This window comes from Pinus tabuliformis, chromosome 5_1 (genome assembly GCF_031772625.1).
Source record: "Pinus tabuliformis cultivar Carrire ecotype Pingquan chromosome 5_1, CPIR1, whole genome shotgun sequence".
In the NCBI taxonomy this organism is placed as follows: Eukaryota; Viridiplantae; Streptophyta; class Pinopsida; order Pinales; family Pinaceae; genus Pinus; species Pinus tabuliformis.
The window spans coordinates 596,591,755-596,606,243 of record NC_142305.1 but is presented as its reverse complement, the minus strand read 5'-3'; the positions used below and the strand labels follow the sequence as shown (position 1 = coordinate 596,606,243).

General features: G+C 39.5%; 1 protein-coding gene across 3 annotated transcripts; it reads left to right on the top strand.

Moving 5' to 3' along the window:
- Positions 1-3,313: 3,313 nt before the first annotated feature.
- LOC149166277 (uncharacterized) lies at positions 3,314-13,983 on the top strand. Of its 3 annotated transcripts, none has more exons than XM_089432522.1 (2): positions 3,314-5,801; positions 6,029-6,506. In XM_089432522.1, the coding sequence occupies exons 1-2, from the start codon at positions 3,465-3,467 to the stop codon at positions 6,152-6,154; spliced, it is 2,463 nt and encodes an 820-aa protein (XP_089288648.1). In that variant the 5' UTR covers positions 3,314-3,464; the 3' UTR covers positions 6,155-6,506. The 3 variants fall into 3 exon arrangements, with proteins under 3 accessions (XP_089288648.1, XP_089288649.1, XP_089288650.1); XM_089432523.1 differs by lacking the exon at positions 6,029-6,506 and adding an exon at positions 13,598-13,983 and having other exon boundaries at positions 3,315-5,801; XM_089432524.1 differs by lacking the exon at positions 6,029-6,506 and adding an exon at positions 8,774-8,921 and having other exon boundaries at positions 3,315-5,801.
- Positions 13,984-14,489: the final 506 nt, after the last annotated feature.

Sequence of the window (14,489 nt, the reverse complement as noted above, 5' to 3'; positions counted from 1 at the left end):
CTGCTGAGGAGTATAAACCGTGGTCTTATGTTTTTCGATCCCTGCATCCTTGCAATAGCTGTCAAACTCCTTGGAGGAAAACTCACCACCATTGTCAGTTCTTAAACGTTTTATAGTTCTACCAGTGTTGTTTTCTACCAATGCTCTAAACTGCTTGAAAACTGTAAAAACATCAGACTTCTTTTTCAACATGTAGACCCAAACTTTCCGAGAAAAGTCATCAATGAATGATACAAAATAAGACGAACCACCATATGAAGCTGTAGGAGCTGGACCCCACACATCTGAATGGATATAATCAAGTATGCCTTTACTAGTATGTTTGCCTGTTTTAAACTTTTGTTTACTTTGTTTACCAAACAGACAATGTTTACAGAAATCCAATTTTCCAGATCTTAGATTAGGAAGTAACTTTCGGTCAGCCAAAATTTTCAATCCTCTTTCACTCATATGCCCCAATCTTTGATGCCATAAGTGAATGGAACTACTGTCATGTTCAGACACAGACACATGATCTGACCCAGTTCTACCTTCTAACTGAAATAGATTTCTTACTTTCTTAGCTTTCATCACTAGTAAGATGCCTTTGTAAATTTTCATAACTCCACCTTGAATTACAGTTTTATATCCATTTGAATCAAGTGCTCCTAATGAAATCAAATTTTTTCTTAAATCTGGTACATGCCTCACATCAGTTAATATTTTGGTTGTGCCATCAAACATTTGTAGTTGTATGCTTCCAATCCCAACAATATTACATGTTACATCATTACCCATGTACACAACACCATCATCAATTGATCTATATGTTTTAAACCAATCTCTATGTATACACATGTGGTTAAATGCCCCAGAATCTAACAACCAATGTTGATCATGTTTTGAAACATTAACTGACAATACCTCATCACTCATACCTGAACCTGATACTGAACCTGTATCTGTGGTGTTGGCTTCCTTCTTTTCTGTCGAAGAGCCTTCTTTAGCAGCCTGCTTTCGCTTCCAGCAATCCTTTTTCAGATGTCCAGCCTTGCTACAATGCCAGCACTTCATCTTTGGCTTCTTTCCTTTGGAATTTGAACGAGAGTCGTTATGCTTTCCCCCGGAGTGTCTCTCTCGTGAGCGCCCTCTGGCCATCATTACTTCTGATGTAGAGGTGTCTGCATTCGACCTCTTCCTCGTCTCCTCAGCCAACAAGGCTCCAACAACATCGTCAAACTCAAGGATTTCTGATGTACTAAAGCTTATGGAAGTAACAAAGTGATCCCAGGATTCGGGCAATGAACATAATAGAGTTATTGCCTTATCCTCTGAATCAAATTTCACATCTAAACTGTTTAGTTGCACCAACAAGGTATTAAAAACATTCAGGTGATCAGCAATTGAGGTACCTTCTTTCATCCGCAAACTGTAAAGCTGCCATTTCAGGAGAATCCGATTTGTCAAAGATTTCGTCATATAGAGCTTCTCAAGCTTTGACCACAAGCCTGCGGCGGTTTTCTCTGACACAATGTTGAACAAAACATCGTCCGCCAGACATAACCGAATTGCGCTCAGAGCTCTATCGTCCATCTCATCCCATTCATCCTCCGTTATGGAAGGAGGCCTTTTGTTTTTCCCCAACAGTGCTTTCGCCACACCTTGTTGAACCAGCAGATCGTGCATCTTCACCTTCCAGATCTCAAAATTATTCTTGCCATTAAATTTCTCAATTTCAAACCGGGCACTTTGAGTTTTCGCCATTTGTATCAAAAAACACAATAATCTCCAGAACCAACGTTTAAATACCAGCAATTTAAAAAAAAAAAAAATTGCCTATGCCTTTCTGCCTTTGCCTTTAAAACAAAAAACTGCCCTTTGCACTTATATTAGAACTGTCTTTATTCTATTTGCCTTTATTTAACTGTTTAAACAACCAGCAAATATATATATATAAAGCCGTCGTTATGAACCCAACCAGAATTTAGTTTGCAAACGATTCTTGCCACCGTCAGTTTCATATATCCGTAAGCAAAGTTCAGGCTTACAAAGACAGTATTCTGATACCTAGTATAAAATAACACTGTGCTGCGCACGCTGTACATCAAAAAACAAAACTGCAATTCGCCGTTTTAAAATATATCAACGCAGATCTTGGAAAAAACCACGCCCTTTTTTAAATGTACATTCCCACCGGTTTAAATATGAATCAACGCCGTGTTTGAATATATATGAACGCAGGTTATCACAATTCCTTTGCAATATCCATCGCCGTTTTCAAAATACATATTCACGTTGTTTTTAAAATAAATACCCATGCTGTTTATTAAATACATAGCAACGCTGTTTCAAATATGTCCACGCAGTACCAATATATATCAAATCCGTTTTTCAACATATATCCATGTATATTCACACCGTCTCTGCACGATTTTATAGTTCTAATAGCAATTGTTGGATCAGGTGCACAGCAATTAATTAAACACACAGCAGAATAAATCAACAAACACATAAGACACAGCGTTTAACGTGGTTCACCCAACCAATCTGGGCTACGTCCACCAAACATAGGCATCAGGAGTTTATTAATCAAATTTGGAGATTACATCAAGAAATCCTCACACACTCATAGCATACATCCGAATGACTGCCTGTTAAATAGCATAGAGAATCTAACAGCCTCATAACTCCCTCACATCAAATATAGGAGGCATTAACTCCCTCCCAACAACCTGGAGCTAATCTAGGAACTGAATCCCTATTGTTGTCATCCTTCAGAGATTTTTGCCTATTTGACTAAAACAGAAAATCTCAACACAGACGACCTCACGCGGGTTGCCGGAACGACCTCCCCTGGGTCGCCACACAACCTCGCCCGGGTCGCCCGAACGACCTCGCCCGAGTTCTGCCCAAACGACTTTTCTGAACGACTTTCTTGAACGACTTCTCGAACGACTTTCTTGAACGAATTCTCGAACGAATTTTTGAACGATTTTCTTGAACGAGTTTTACACCCGAGTTCTGCCTGTCGTGCGGGCTCATCCATGCACTGCAGAACCCCTTGTTCAAACTCGTGTTGATCGAATGATGGTCGTTTGCCTCAAAACGCCCTCCAATATATACGGGCAAGTGGCGGGTTGTGTCAACCGGCCGACCCACACCAAACACCCAGCGGACTCGTTCATAATGCGAACTCTCGGCCATGAAATAGGTCGGCCCACCCAACTCGTGGGACCGTCCCCTCATCGGTTGCCCAACGCCTTATAAACTCGTCCAATGTTCGTTTTGTTTCATATTTCACACGTACTTCGCACTATGGAATTGCCCTGCCGGTCCCACGGACCGCAGGTCCTAACACCATGGGTCGGGATTTTGTTTAAGGTTAACTTTGGGTGACTTCCAAGTTCGTATAGACGTCAGGACTCTCTTAAGCTCTATAAAATGATAACGGAGATCTCACAGTCCAGTGCGCCGACGAAATTATCATGACGAAAACAGGCGGCTTGCAATACGCAGACAGATCTTTGAAACAACAACGGCCGTTTCCAGGTATTTTGCGAAATAGCTTCTCGAGTTTTGTTTTAAGGATGATCATATGTTACATAGTGTTTTTGGGTATGGTCACATCTGTTTCTGGCCGTGAGGCGGGTTGTTTCAATAAAGAAATACAATCTCTCATGGCTTTTAAAAGCAGTTTGCATGATCCTGTGGGGTGTTTGGTTTCTTGGAATGTTTCATTCAATTGTTGTGAGTGGGAAGGTGTCTCCTGCGACACAAGGACCGGCCATGTCGTTGCGGTGGATTTGCATAATTGCAGTTTGAGTGGTGCCTTTCGACCTGCAGTGCTGATTGACTTAAAGTATCTGGGGAATTTGAATGCTAGCTTCAATAATTTTACAGGCCAACCTATTCCCCAACAGCTAGGTTTGCTGAAAAATTTGAGATATCTTAATCTGTCCACAGCGGGATTCGAAGGCAGCATACCGTGGCAGCTCGGAAATCTATCTAGCTTGATAGTACTCGATCTCACTTCCCCTGTTTCTATGTTGAGGAGTCCCGACCTTACATGGCTTACAAATCTGACGGCATTGGAACAACTTAATCTCCCGGGAATCAATCTCTCAACAACGTCACCCACATGGGGCCAATCGCTAAGTCCTCTTACTCAGCTCAGAAATCTTTCAATGTCAAACTGCGGACTGACGGGTTGCATACCCGCTACCCTGCAGAAACTTACATCCCTGGAAATTCTTCATCTGGATCGAAACAATTTTCAGTGTGAATTACCTACTTGGTTGGGGAATATGAAGAGTTTGGTCTCTCTACAGATCTCCTATGCAAATCTCAATGGATCTTTTCCGTTGCAGCGTCTCTCTCAGCTTCCTCACCTGCAAAGGATATATTTGGTAAATAATAAAATATCTGGCAACATTTCTCTGATTTTTGAAGCAAGATGGAAAAGCCTGACGCTTTTCCACATGTCAAACAATAGTTTGTACGGCTCCATACCATCTTCTATAGGAAATCAATTGTCTCTGGCTGAGCTGCATCTGAACAACAACACGTTAGAGGGAAGGATTCCAGAGTCACTGGCCCTCCTCCGCTCACTTAGAGTACTAGACCTGGGATACACTAACATTACAGGTCCGATCCCCTTAGGTATCTACACGATGTTGAAGTCTTTGGTTTTCCTATATTTAGCGTCGAATAAACTCCACGGGCAGATTCCTTCTTGCATTTGTAATCAGACAAAGAATCTGGAAGTTCTGGATCTTTCAGGCAATAAGCTACATGGGTACCTGCCTTCCCAGATCGGTAATTGCTCTTCTCTCAAGGTGCTGAATGTAGCAAAAAACAATTTGGAAGGACAGATACCGGTTGAGCTTGGAAAATTGAAAAAACTGAAGATATTGGACATCAGCAACAACAGTTTAAGCGGACATATTCCCTCGTCCTTGCAAAACTGCAAAATGTTGGAATCATTGGCTTTGAGTAGAAACAGTCTCTCAGGCACTGTGCCTGAATGGATTGGGGATCTGTCGATGCTCCGCATTCTCCTTCTTAGATCAAATAATTTAAAAGGGGGAATACCTATCCAGATTCGCTACCTTCAAAAACTCCAAATTATAGACCTGGCAATGAACCTTCTGTCAGGTCCCATACCGCAACAACTTTCAAACATATCAGTAATGACTAATGAAGATTTCACAAGGTCTAGGCCCACTTTACTTGGCTCTTCACAGTACTATAGTGAAGAAGTTTATTTGGTGGAGAAGGGTCACGAATTGGCGTATAAATACGTCGACCTCTGGATTGACACAGTTATAGATCTCTCGGCAAACAGCCTTACTGGTGAGATCCCCAAGGACGTTGGATATCTCAAAGGATTGCGGACTTTGAATATATCCCATAATCATCTTACTGGAGACATTCCCAAAGAATTTAGCGAATTGTTGGAACTAGAAACTTTGGATATATCAAGCAACCAGTTACAGGGTGCAATACCAGCAAGTCTTGCTGGGCTTACCTTCTTGAGTTCTTTAAACCTATCGAATAACAACCTATCAGGGAGGATTCCATCTAACCGTCACTGGGACACATTTGGGCCAGCTTCATTCTTGGCTAATCCGGACCTGTGTGGGCCTCCGCTTCAGAGTAGCTGCGGTGGTAATGCTTCAGAGGCAGGCAATTACAGCAGTGCGAAGACTGAGTATTGGTGGGAATCGTGGAAAGCTGGAATGGGATTTGGATGTGCAATTGGGTTTGGAAGCGTTATCGGAGTATTAGCTCTGAGCAGGCGTTTCAGGACGAAATATTTTCAGGTTGGTGACAGATTTATGAAGTCTTTTACCCATTAATATGTGTAGAATTAATGGAAACAAATAAATAAATATATAAAGGCCGAGTAAAGCTCTATTGTATGTTTAGTACTCCATTTTGTCATGCTTGGTTTGGATAGTCTCAAACGGCTTCAATCTCCTTTTAAACTTGGAAAAGAAAATAATTTTAAATTGTTGATCACCGAAGTCAGATCCCACTTTTTTGACAGGTTTATGAACTCTTTTATAAGCATTGGATATATGAGAGAAAGATCTCTATCAGTATTAGCCTAGACAGTGACTACAGTGACTTTTTATGTCAAGCGGACATTGTTATTCCCTGCGTTATTCGGTAGTCTCAGTAATTTATTGTATGTTTAGTACTCTATTTTGTCATGCTTCGTTTGGATAGTCTCAAACGGCTTCAATCTCCTCTTAAACTTGGAAAAGAAAATAATTTTAAATTGTTGATCATCGAAGTCAAAGAACAATAGAGCTGCTCCTCTGGATCGTTGATCGTAGTCGAGATGGGGTTGAATAAGTGCACTACCATTTTCATAGATGTCAATATGACCGTGACATCTATCTAAGTACAATTACGTAGATATTTTGAATCAGTGTACCTTACTTTTTCTTATACCATTTTTGTATGACTGTGACATCTGTCCAACTACCTTTCGGGCTCCCAAAGGGGGGTTTAAAATGAGCCAGAACTACCCAAATGCATCATGACCGTAGATTTGGCGATGACCGTAGATTTGGCGACGAGTCGTTCCGCTAAACTGCTTTTCCGTTAAACCTCGATTTGTTGGACCTGCCGGAACTCCATTGATTTGGAAGATGAGCACTAAGGGCCGTCGATTTCTGGTCAGATTTACGTAGGGTGATTTAGTCAACTCTGGTGTTTCCATTAACTCCTCCTTTGCTTCTACTGCGCATTTGTAATTGCTTTCCTGAAAAAAAAATAATAATATAACGCTCTTGTTCCCGCACGCTGAAGACCTGTATATACTCTGAAGAGGGAATTGCCTTTGCAGTCGCCTTCAAATGAACAGAGGATGACAATTGATTTGTTTCCTCAGTCCAATGGAACCACCTTGTGCAACACATTCACATTTACAATCTCTGAATGCAATCTTTAGAACAGGACAGATGTACCATAAAAATATAATACGGGAATTCTGGTTATATTTTGAGAAAATTAGTAAGGATTTTTGTAAATCCAAATTACATTGATTAAATTTCAAAATTTTAATTATTACACATATTTTTAATGATAATGAATCTATTTCCATCTATATGATTCACACAAAACTTTTACAAATTTCTAAAATTAACATCCTCCCTCAAGAAACACCTTCTAGATATCAGATATCACATTGTGGAGACCCTTCTTACCTGCACATTGTAACACAATTTAAAATGCTGAACTCCTTTTCCGTCATCTTCGTCTACCGATGGAGGACTGGAGAACGATGCAAGGATCATATCATTTCATTGATATGATATGAATATCATTTCACTGAGGACTCGAGAAAATGTTTTTATGACTTTCATTGACTTGGGATCTGCACTAGGGAATCCACAGTTATATTCTCGTTTTTATGTTCTCTTATCGCTTCTAACAGGCGTCTATTATATCAATTTCCACCTTGTAACGTTGCATTCAGACATAGGCTTTGGAACAAAATTAGGGCTTGCCATTAATCGTGGATTTGCGCTATAAATAAACCCGTTACAATTCCTCCATATTTCGATTATATATAACTGCTTTCGGCAGAGTGCATGAGCCTTAGACGTATATGTATAAAGTTGCAAGCCCTTCATTTTCGACAAATTTTCTTTTTCCAATTGAAAAAAAAACAGACTACCTTCATTAATTAAAAAAACAGACTACTTTCATTAATTTAAAGAGGGAGTTAACAAATCTGCCCACAAATAGCCTCCTGTCGTAAAAAAAAAACACAGGAAAACTGCCCAGTACCTCAGAGCATGACAGAGAATACAAAATAAAAACTCCATATGCCTCGCTGAAGCTCAATAAATGGCCCGTATGAGCAAAAAAGGAAGAAGATGGCTGGGGATTTTTCTGATAAAATTTTAAAAACAAAAAAAAAACTCCACAGAGGCAATGCTCTGTTTCCTCTCCACAGGATCTTTTGTGCACAGGGAAGCTTTAAAAAAATAACTGAGAACAAAGTATTACACCAGCATAAAAACATTTCTATTCATTAAAACAAAAGGAAAACAAAAGGTTTGATACAAACTTCATCCTCTTTGCTAATAGGGATTCACCAAAATTACTTTCACCCATCAAAAACAAAACTATGTCTCCACCTGAGAATTCACTGTACTGGGTTTACTGCTGTAAAACCCCTTTTACATTACTGCTGTAAAACTATTTTTTACACTTACTGCTGTAAAAATAAATTTACATATGCAATGAAATTTTACATTAGATTCACAAAATGAAATCTTTACTCACACCATAGGATTTTCATGCTTCCTCCTCGTTTTCTCTATTCGCTGCCTCGAGCTCACACATTGCACTGTTGTGCATATGCTCCTTGCAAAAATCAACACATATGTAAAAGTTTCTAGCTGCTCCCCTGTTTATCTTAGCTTGCACTGCTGTGCAAAAACCTTAACTTTCGCTGCTGCGTTTTTACAATAGTTAACTGCATAAAAACATTCACCCAAACATATGGGCTCCCACGTTTTTTTTATTTATGCACTGCTGTGCAAAAATTACATGGTTCTTTGCTGCTCCTCCTTTTTAAAAAAAATGGTACACACATATTACAACCACCCTTTGTATATCAAAACAAAATAACACATGCGGTAAAACTTAAGAGTTTTAGCAACCCTCTGCAAATCCCATTTAATTCTCAGCATGGCATTTATTTAATTTAATCGGCGGTCAACCAGAATTCCTTTTACTCCACGCAAGGCATTTAATTCTGGCTCGAATGCAGGTTTGGTTGATGAACGGCGGAGGATGAAGAATTGCATCGGACGGCTGACAAGAATATCGGGAGGCCTTACTTGACTGAACGATAGTACCCGAGAAATGACGTTTGCTTATGTATGCTGAGAGCCACGCGGCAGCACTATATTATATCGGGCTCAAAAATACGGAAACAACTTTCACTCAAAAGCGGTCCGAGATTGAAAGGTGGTTTTGGAGGAGCGGTTTCAAGCGCTGTACGAGCCTGCTGAGTCGGCTGCCCACGTCTGCCTGCACGGTGTCTGCAGCCTGCAGTTGGAATTAACATTCCAACACTCCCCTTTAATTTCAACTGCTGGGCATTCAGTTATACCCAAACACTTCCTCACATAGAGGGATTCACTAATACTGTTGTTACAAGAACATCTTCCTCACATAGAGGGATTCACCAATACTGCTTCTGATGCAGTTCCACAACCAATTAAAATAGTCTTCCTCTTAACAGAGGGATTCAATTGAGATTGTGCTGAAGAGCACCTTCCTCATGATAGAGGGATTCACCAGTGTATGCTAAAAAGCATCTTCCTCTTGACAGAGAGATTTACCACACTATGCTGAAAAACATCTTTCTCTTGACTGAGGGATTCACCATGACACTGTGCTGAAAAGCACCTTCCTCTTTAACAGAGGGATTCACCAAGAACTTCACTTCCTCTCACGGAGGGATTACAAATAGGCACTGCTTTAGATGCAGTTCCAAAACAACTGAAAATATTACTCTGTTTTCCTCATGAGATTTTACATTGATGGTGTGTAAAAATCTCATTTACATTAAATGCTGTAAAACAGAGTATTACATCTACTTCTGTAATAAAAAAATTACTTGCATTTACTGCTGTAAATGTAATTCCTTACACACAAAAAAAATCTCCTTCACTGTCGCGCTGCTGCGCCTCTCTTGTTCTTCATGATTGCTCTTTTCACTGCTGTGTAAAAACACATTTCTTCATTCTCTCTTAGCTCTGGTTTCATTTTCTTCGCACTGTTGTGCTTCTCCTTCTTGCCATCACGCTGCTGCCTTTTTCTTATGCACTGCTGTCCATACCCATAACCATGGAGTTTGTCTCCCCTGAGTTTTTACTCGCTGCTACGTTGCATCTGCAATTCATTTTTCTGCTGCCGCCTCTGCAATTAGAACTGTTGTACGTAACAATTCCTCACTGCTCTTCTGTGCATATTGCTTTGCACATATATATAAAAAAAACTTTTACATATTTTCACACACCTCATATGTGCTGCTGCCCATTACATTTCGTTTCTTCAACAACAAGAAAAACTTCATACTGCTGCATTTTTCATGTTCACACTGTTGTGTGTTTTTACTACATATTCTCCAACAACAAAAACAAGACTTACATTACCCTTTTCACTGCTGTGTGAAAAATTTCATTGCATTCTCAAACACTGGGCATTTACGCTTTGCTGCGTTTTGCCCTCTTCTCATTTTCCTCTCACTGCTTTGCATTTTCATTGCCAATACAAAACATTTCATCTGCTGTGCATTACACTCACTCTGCTGTGAGTATGTTTTCTCACATTACATAAAAAATTCATTGCTATGCATTTCAATGCATGTGCTCCACAAAAAATATTTCCAAGCTGCTGTGCATTCTAATCCATGTGCTCCACACACAAAAGTTTCCACGCTGTCCCTATTTTATGTTTTGCCTTCGCATTGTTGTGTGGGTCTCCTTGCTTTGCATTTTTCTTATCGCGCTGTTGCACTTTACATTTCAACGCTGCCCCTTTTCCTTCTCCGCACTTCTCTGCATATTGCATTGCATATGTGACAAAAAGCAAAGCAAAAACATTACCGTTTTCATCATCGCTGCATATTACATTTCAGAGGGATAAAAAAAAATTCATTTGCGCTCTGCTGCGCTGCAATACATCCTCCACGCAATCTCCATGCCCTGCAGACTTTTTTTTCTCTGCTTTTATGGCAGATTTAATTCCATATCTCTCCCCTATAACAAGATCTTCATCAAAGAATGACTGTTAAAACAGTTCAGCAAATAACAGGGTCCCCTTAACTGTATGCATCATCTTCTTTCATCAAAGTTTTCTCAAAAGAAACTTAGATCAACTAGGGAGCTCAAGGGGCTTTCACGCTGTATTTCCTTCCTTCTCCATACTTGTGTAACTTTCTTCTTTTGTGTGGATCTAGCTTGTGTAAGAGCCCATGTTAAGTTACAATCACGTGCCATATGCCCAATGTTATGACACTTGAAACATTCTACATTGTTCATGAATAAGATTTCATGATTTCTTCTTGTAAAATTGTTTCTTAGAGATTGTCGGAGACTACAACATCTATCTCTATGAAATGCTCCACAGTCTTTTGCCATATGACCAAAGTTTGAACAAGAGTAACAATAACCATAAAATGAACTTTGGTACCTGAGAGATGGAGGTTTCCTTGATGTACTTCTGAAGCCTTGCTGCCTTGAGATTCTTTGATGATAACCATTGCATCTTGCTTCTTTGACATCAGCTACATTTCTTCTTGGAGCTGGTTTTCTGCTTGGAGTAGGATTTCTTCTATTGTAGCCTTCATTTTTCTCCTTGCCTTTGCTGAAACTAGGAGCATCACCATTTCTTTCTGCCTTCTTCACATCTCCTTTGCTTAGAGCATTTTCATTCTTGTTTGAGGGTTCACCTACATATCCAAGTCCTGATTTATCAGATGGGGATTTGTGATAGCTGAGCATGTCATCCAAGGCTTGAGAGCTCTTCATGATTTTGTTCATCCCTTCAACCTTTTTCTTGAGGAGAACAATCTCTTCTTCCAATCTTTCACACTCATTATTCTTCTTTGTAAGCTGTTCCTCAGTTTCTTCCTTGCTACGAGTAGCTTCAGCTGCTACTATTTTGAGGGAGATAATATCTGACTTCATTTTGGAGATTTCTGCTTGACTGCTCTCCATTTTCTTTTCAGCTCCTTGTGCTTGCTTCCTGGCTTCTTGTAATTCAGACTTAAGGGAGGAGACCTCTGCCTTGTACTGTCCAATCTCTTCTACAAGCTTGTTCACTCTTTTGTGCCTTTGTTCAAGTTGACTTGACAAGGCGTCTTCCTACTTCTTTGCTTCATTCAGCTGATTTGTCATTGATATGACTTCTTCATGATGTTTCCTCTTGCTTTCATCAAGTTCCTTCTTAAGCTTGGCGAGCTCTTCATCTCTTTCTTTTACTTGAAGCTTGATGAGATCAACATTCTCATTTTCAACTTCTATGATGGGTTCAGAATTTTCTTCTTCACTGATGGTCATGGTCAGTGCTCCCTTTGCATGAAGGTCATGCAGTCTGTCCCATATATCATTTGCTGATGAATATTTCCCTAGGTTCTTCTTTATAGAATCAGGCAGTCCATACAAGATTATTTTTGCTGCTTGTGCATCATACTCCATGGATTCTTTATCCTTCTTGCTATCATCAATCACTGATTCCCAGATTTCAATCCCTTGAGACTGTAAGACAACCCTCATTTTTATTTCCCACATATCAAAATTTCCATTAAACTTTGAAGCCTCAAATAGAATGCTTTCAAATAGATTGTCTTCTATTTTAATAGAAGAGGGAGACACAACCTTAGGGGTTTTGGACACTTTCTTCCTTGACCTTGCCATTCTTAACTATGTTTAAAATAACTGACTGTGTTTTCAAAATGATTCACTGTTTCTTCAATAGCAACACAGAAAAACTTTGAGAAATACCTGAACTCTTTTGCTTAAGACTTCACACTGCTGGAGAAGCTTTTACTGCTGCAACAAGAGTCTTTCCTTCAGCTTCTTTGACACTTTTAAAGAGCCTGAACCAGCTCTGTCACCATCAAAGAGCCTGGACCAGCTCTGATACCACTATTGGGGATTTTTCTGATAAAATACCAAAAACAAAAAAAATAAACTCCACAGAGGCAATGCTCTGTTTCCTCTCCACAGGATCTTTTGTGCACAGGGAAGCTTTAAAAAAATAACTGAGAACAGAGTATTACACCACCATAAAAAAATTTCTATTCATTAAAACAAAAGGTTTGATACAAACTTCATCCTCTTTGCTGAGAGGGATTCACCAAAATTACTTTCACCCATCAAAAACAAAACTATGTCTCCACCTGAGAATTCACTGTGCTGGGTTTACTGTTGTAAAACCCCTTTTACATTACTGTTGTAAAACTATTTTTTACACTTACTGCTGTAAAAATAAATTTACATATGCAGTGAAATTTTACATTAGATTCACAAAATGAAATCCTTACTCACACCATACGATTTTCATGCTTCCTCCTCGTTTTCTCTATTCGCTGCCTCGAGCTCACACATTGCATTGTTGTGCATATGCTCCTTGCAAAAATCAACACAATGTAAAAGTTTCTCGCTACTCCCCATGTTTATCTTAGCTTGCACTACTGTGCAAAAACCTTAACTTTCGCTGCTGCGTTTTTACAATAGTTAACTGCATAAAAACATTCACCCAAACATATGGGCTCCCACGTTTTATTTATTTATTTATGCACTGCTGTGCAAAAATTACATGGTTCTTTGTTGCTCCTCCGTTTTAAAAAAAATGGTACGCACATATTACAACCACCCTTTTAATTTGAATGCCATACGAAAAAAAATATCACATAACGTGTATATCAAAACAAAATAACACATGCGGTAAAACTTAAGAGTTTTAGCAACCCTCTGCAAATCCCATTTAATTCTCAGCATGGCATTTATTTAATTTAATCGACGGTCAACCAGAATTCCTTTTACTCCACGCAAGGCATTTAATTCTGGCTCGAATGCAGGTTTGGTTGATGGACGGCGGAGGATGAAGAATTGCATCGGACGGCTGACAAGAATATCGGGAGGCCTTACTTGAGTGAACGATAGTACCCGAGAAATGATGTTTGCTTATGTATGCTGAGAGCCACGCGACAACACTATATTATATCGGGCTCAAAAATACGGAAACAACTTTCACTCAAAAGTGGTCCGAGATTGAAAGGTGGTTTTGGAGGAGCGGTTTCAAGCGTTGTACGAGCCTGCTGAGTCAGCTGCCCACGTCTGCCTGCACGGTGTCTGCAGCCTGCAGTTGGAATTAACATTCCAACAAAGACAAATTAGTTAGTACATAAAAGATCCAGTTTGTTATATGATTCCGTCAATGAGGAGCTCAACGAAAATCATAAATCATACTACTGAAGAGAGATCCCACTTTTAGAAAGAGCATAGATTTCCATCTATCATAATGTTGTATTATATATAACTGCATTGAGCACCTTTATAAGCACGGAACAATCTCAAATTCTCAAATAGTAGAGGATATTTGCATGAATTTCCTCAATTTATTTGGTTTCATCATGATTTTTCCTCCTTAAAATTGATAGTGAGAGACATTTTGTGGGCTATTATATTCAATTTCAGGAGCATCAATCTTCTATTTCTGGAATAATGAAATGGTCACATTTCAATCCATAGAACTTGTCCATCCTTGCGACTACCGCTCGTCAATACCAATACATTTCCTTGCATTCACAACTGGGGTAGAGACCTATGTGGCCGGTGATTGCATGTAGATCTGCCATGTAATTTTATGAAAAACAAGTTTTTCTTGCAGTAGATAGAACCTGTTACAATTTTAATGCTCAACTGTTAATAGCAAACTCTGTCCCTAGATGAAATTTTGCCCTGCAGAAT

Bases quoted from the DNA above. Each gene is read 5' to 3' on its own strand.
- LOC149166277 (XM_089432522.1), top strand. From the start codon at position 3,465: ATGACGAAAACAGGCGGCTTGCAATACGCAGACAGATCTTTGAAACAA. The intron at 5,802-6,028 runs GTTGGTGACAGA...CTTTTTTGACAG, and splicing joins TCAGGACGAAATATTTTCAG to GTTTATGAACTCTTTTATAA.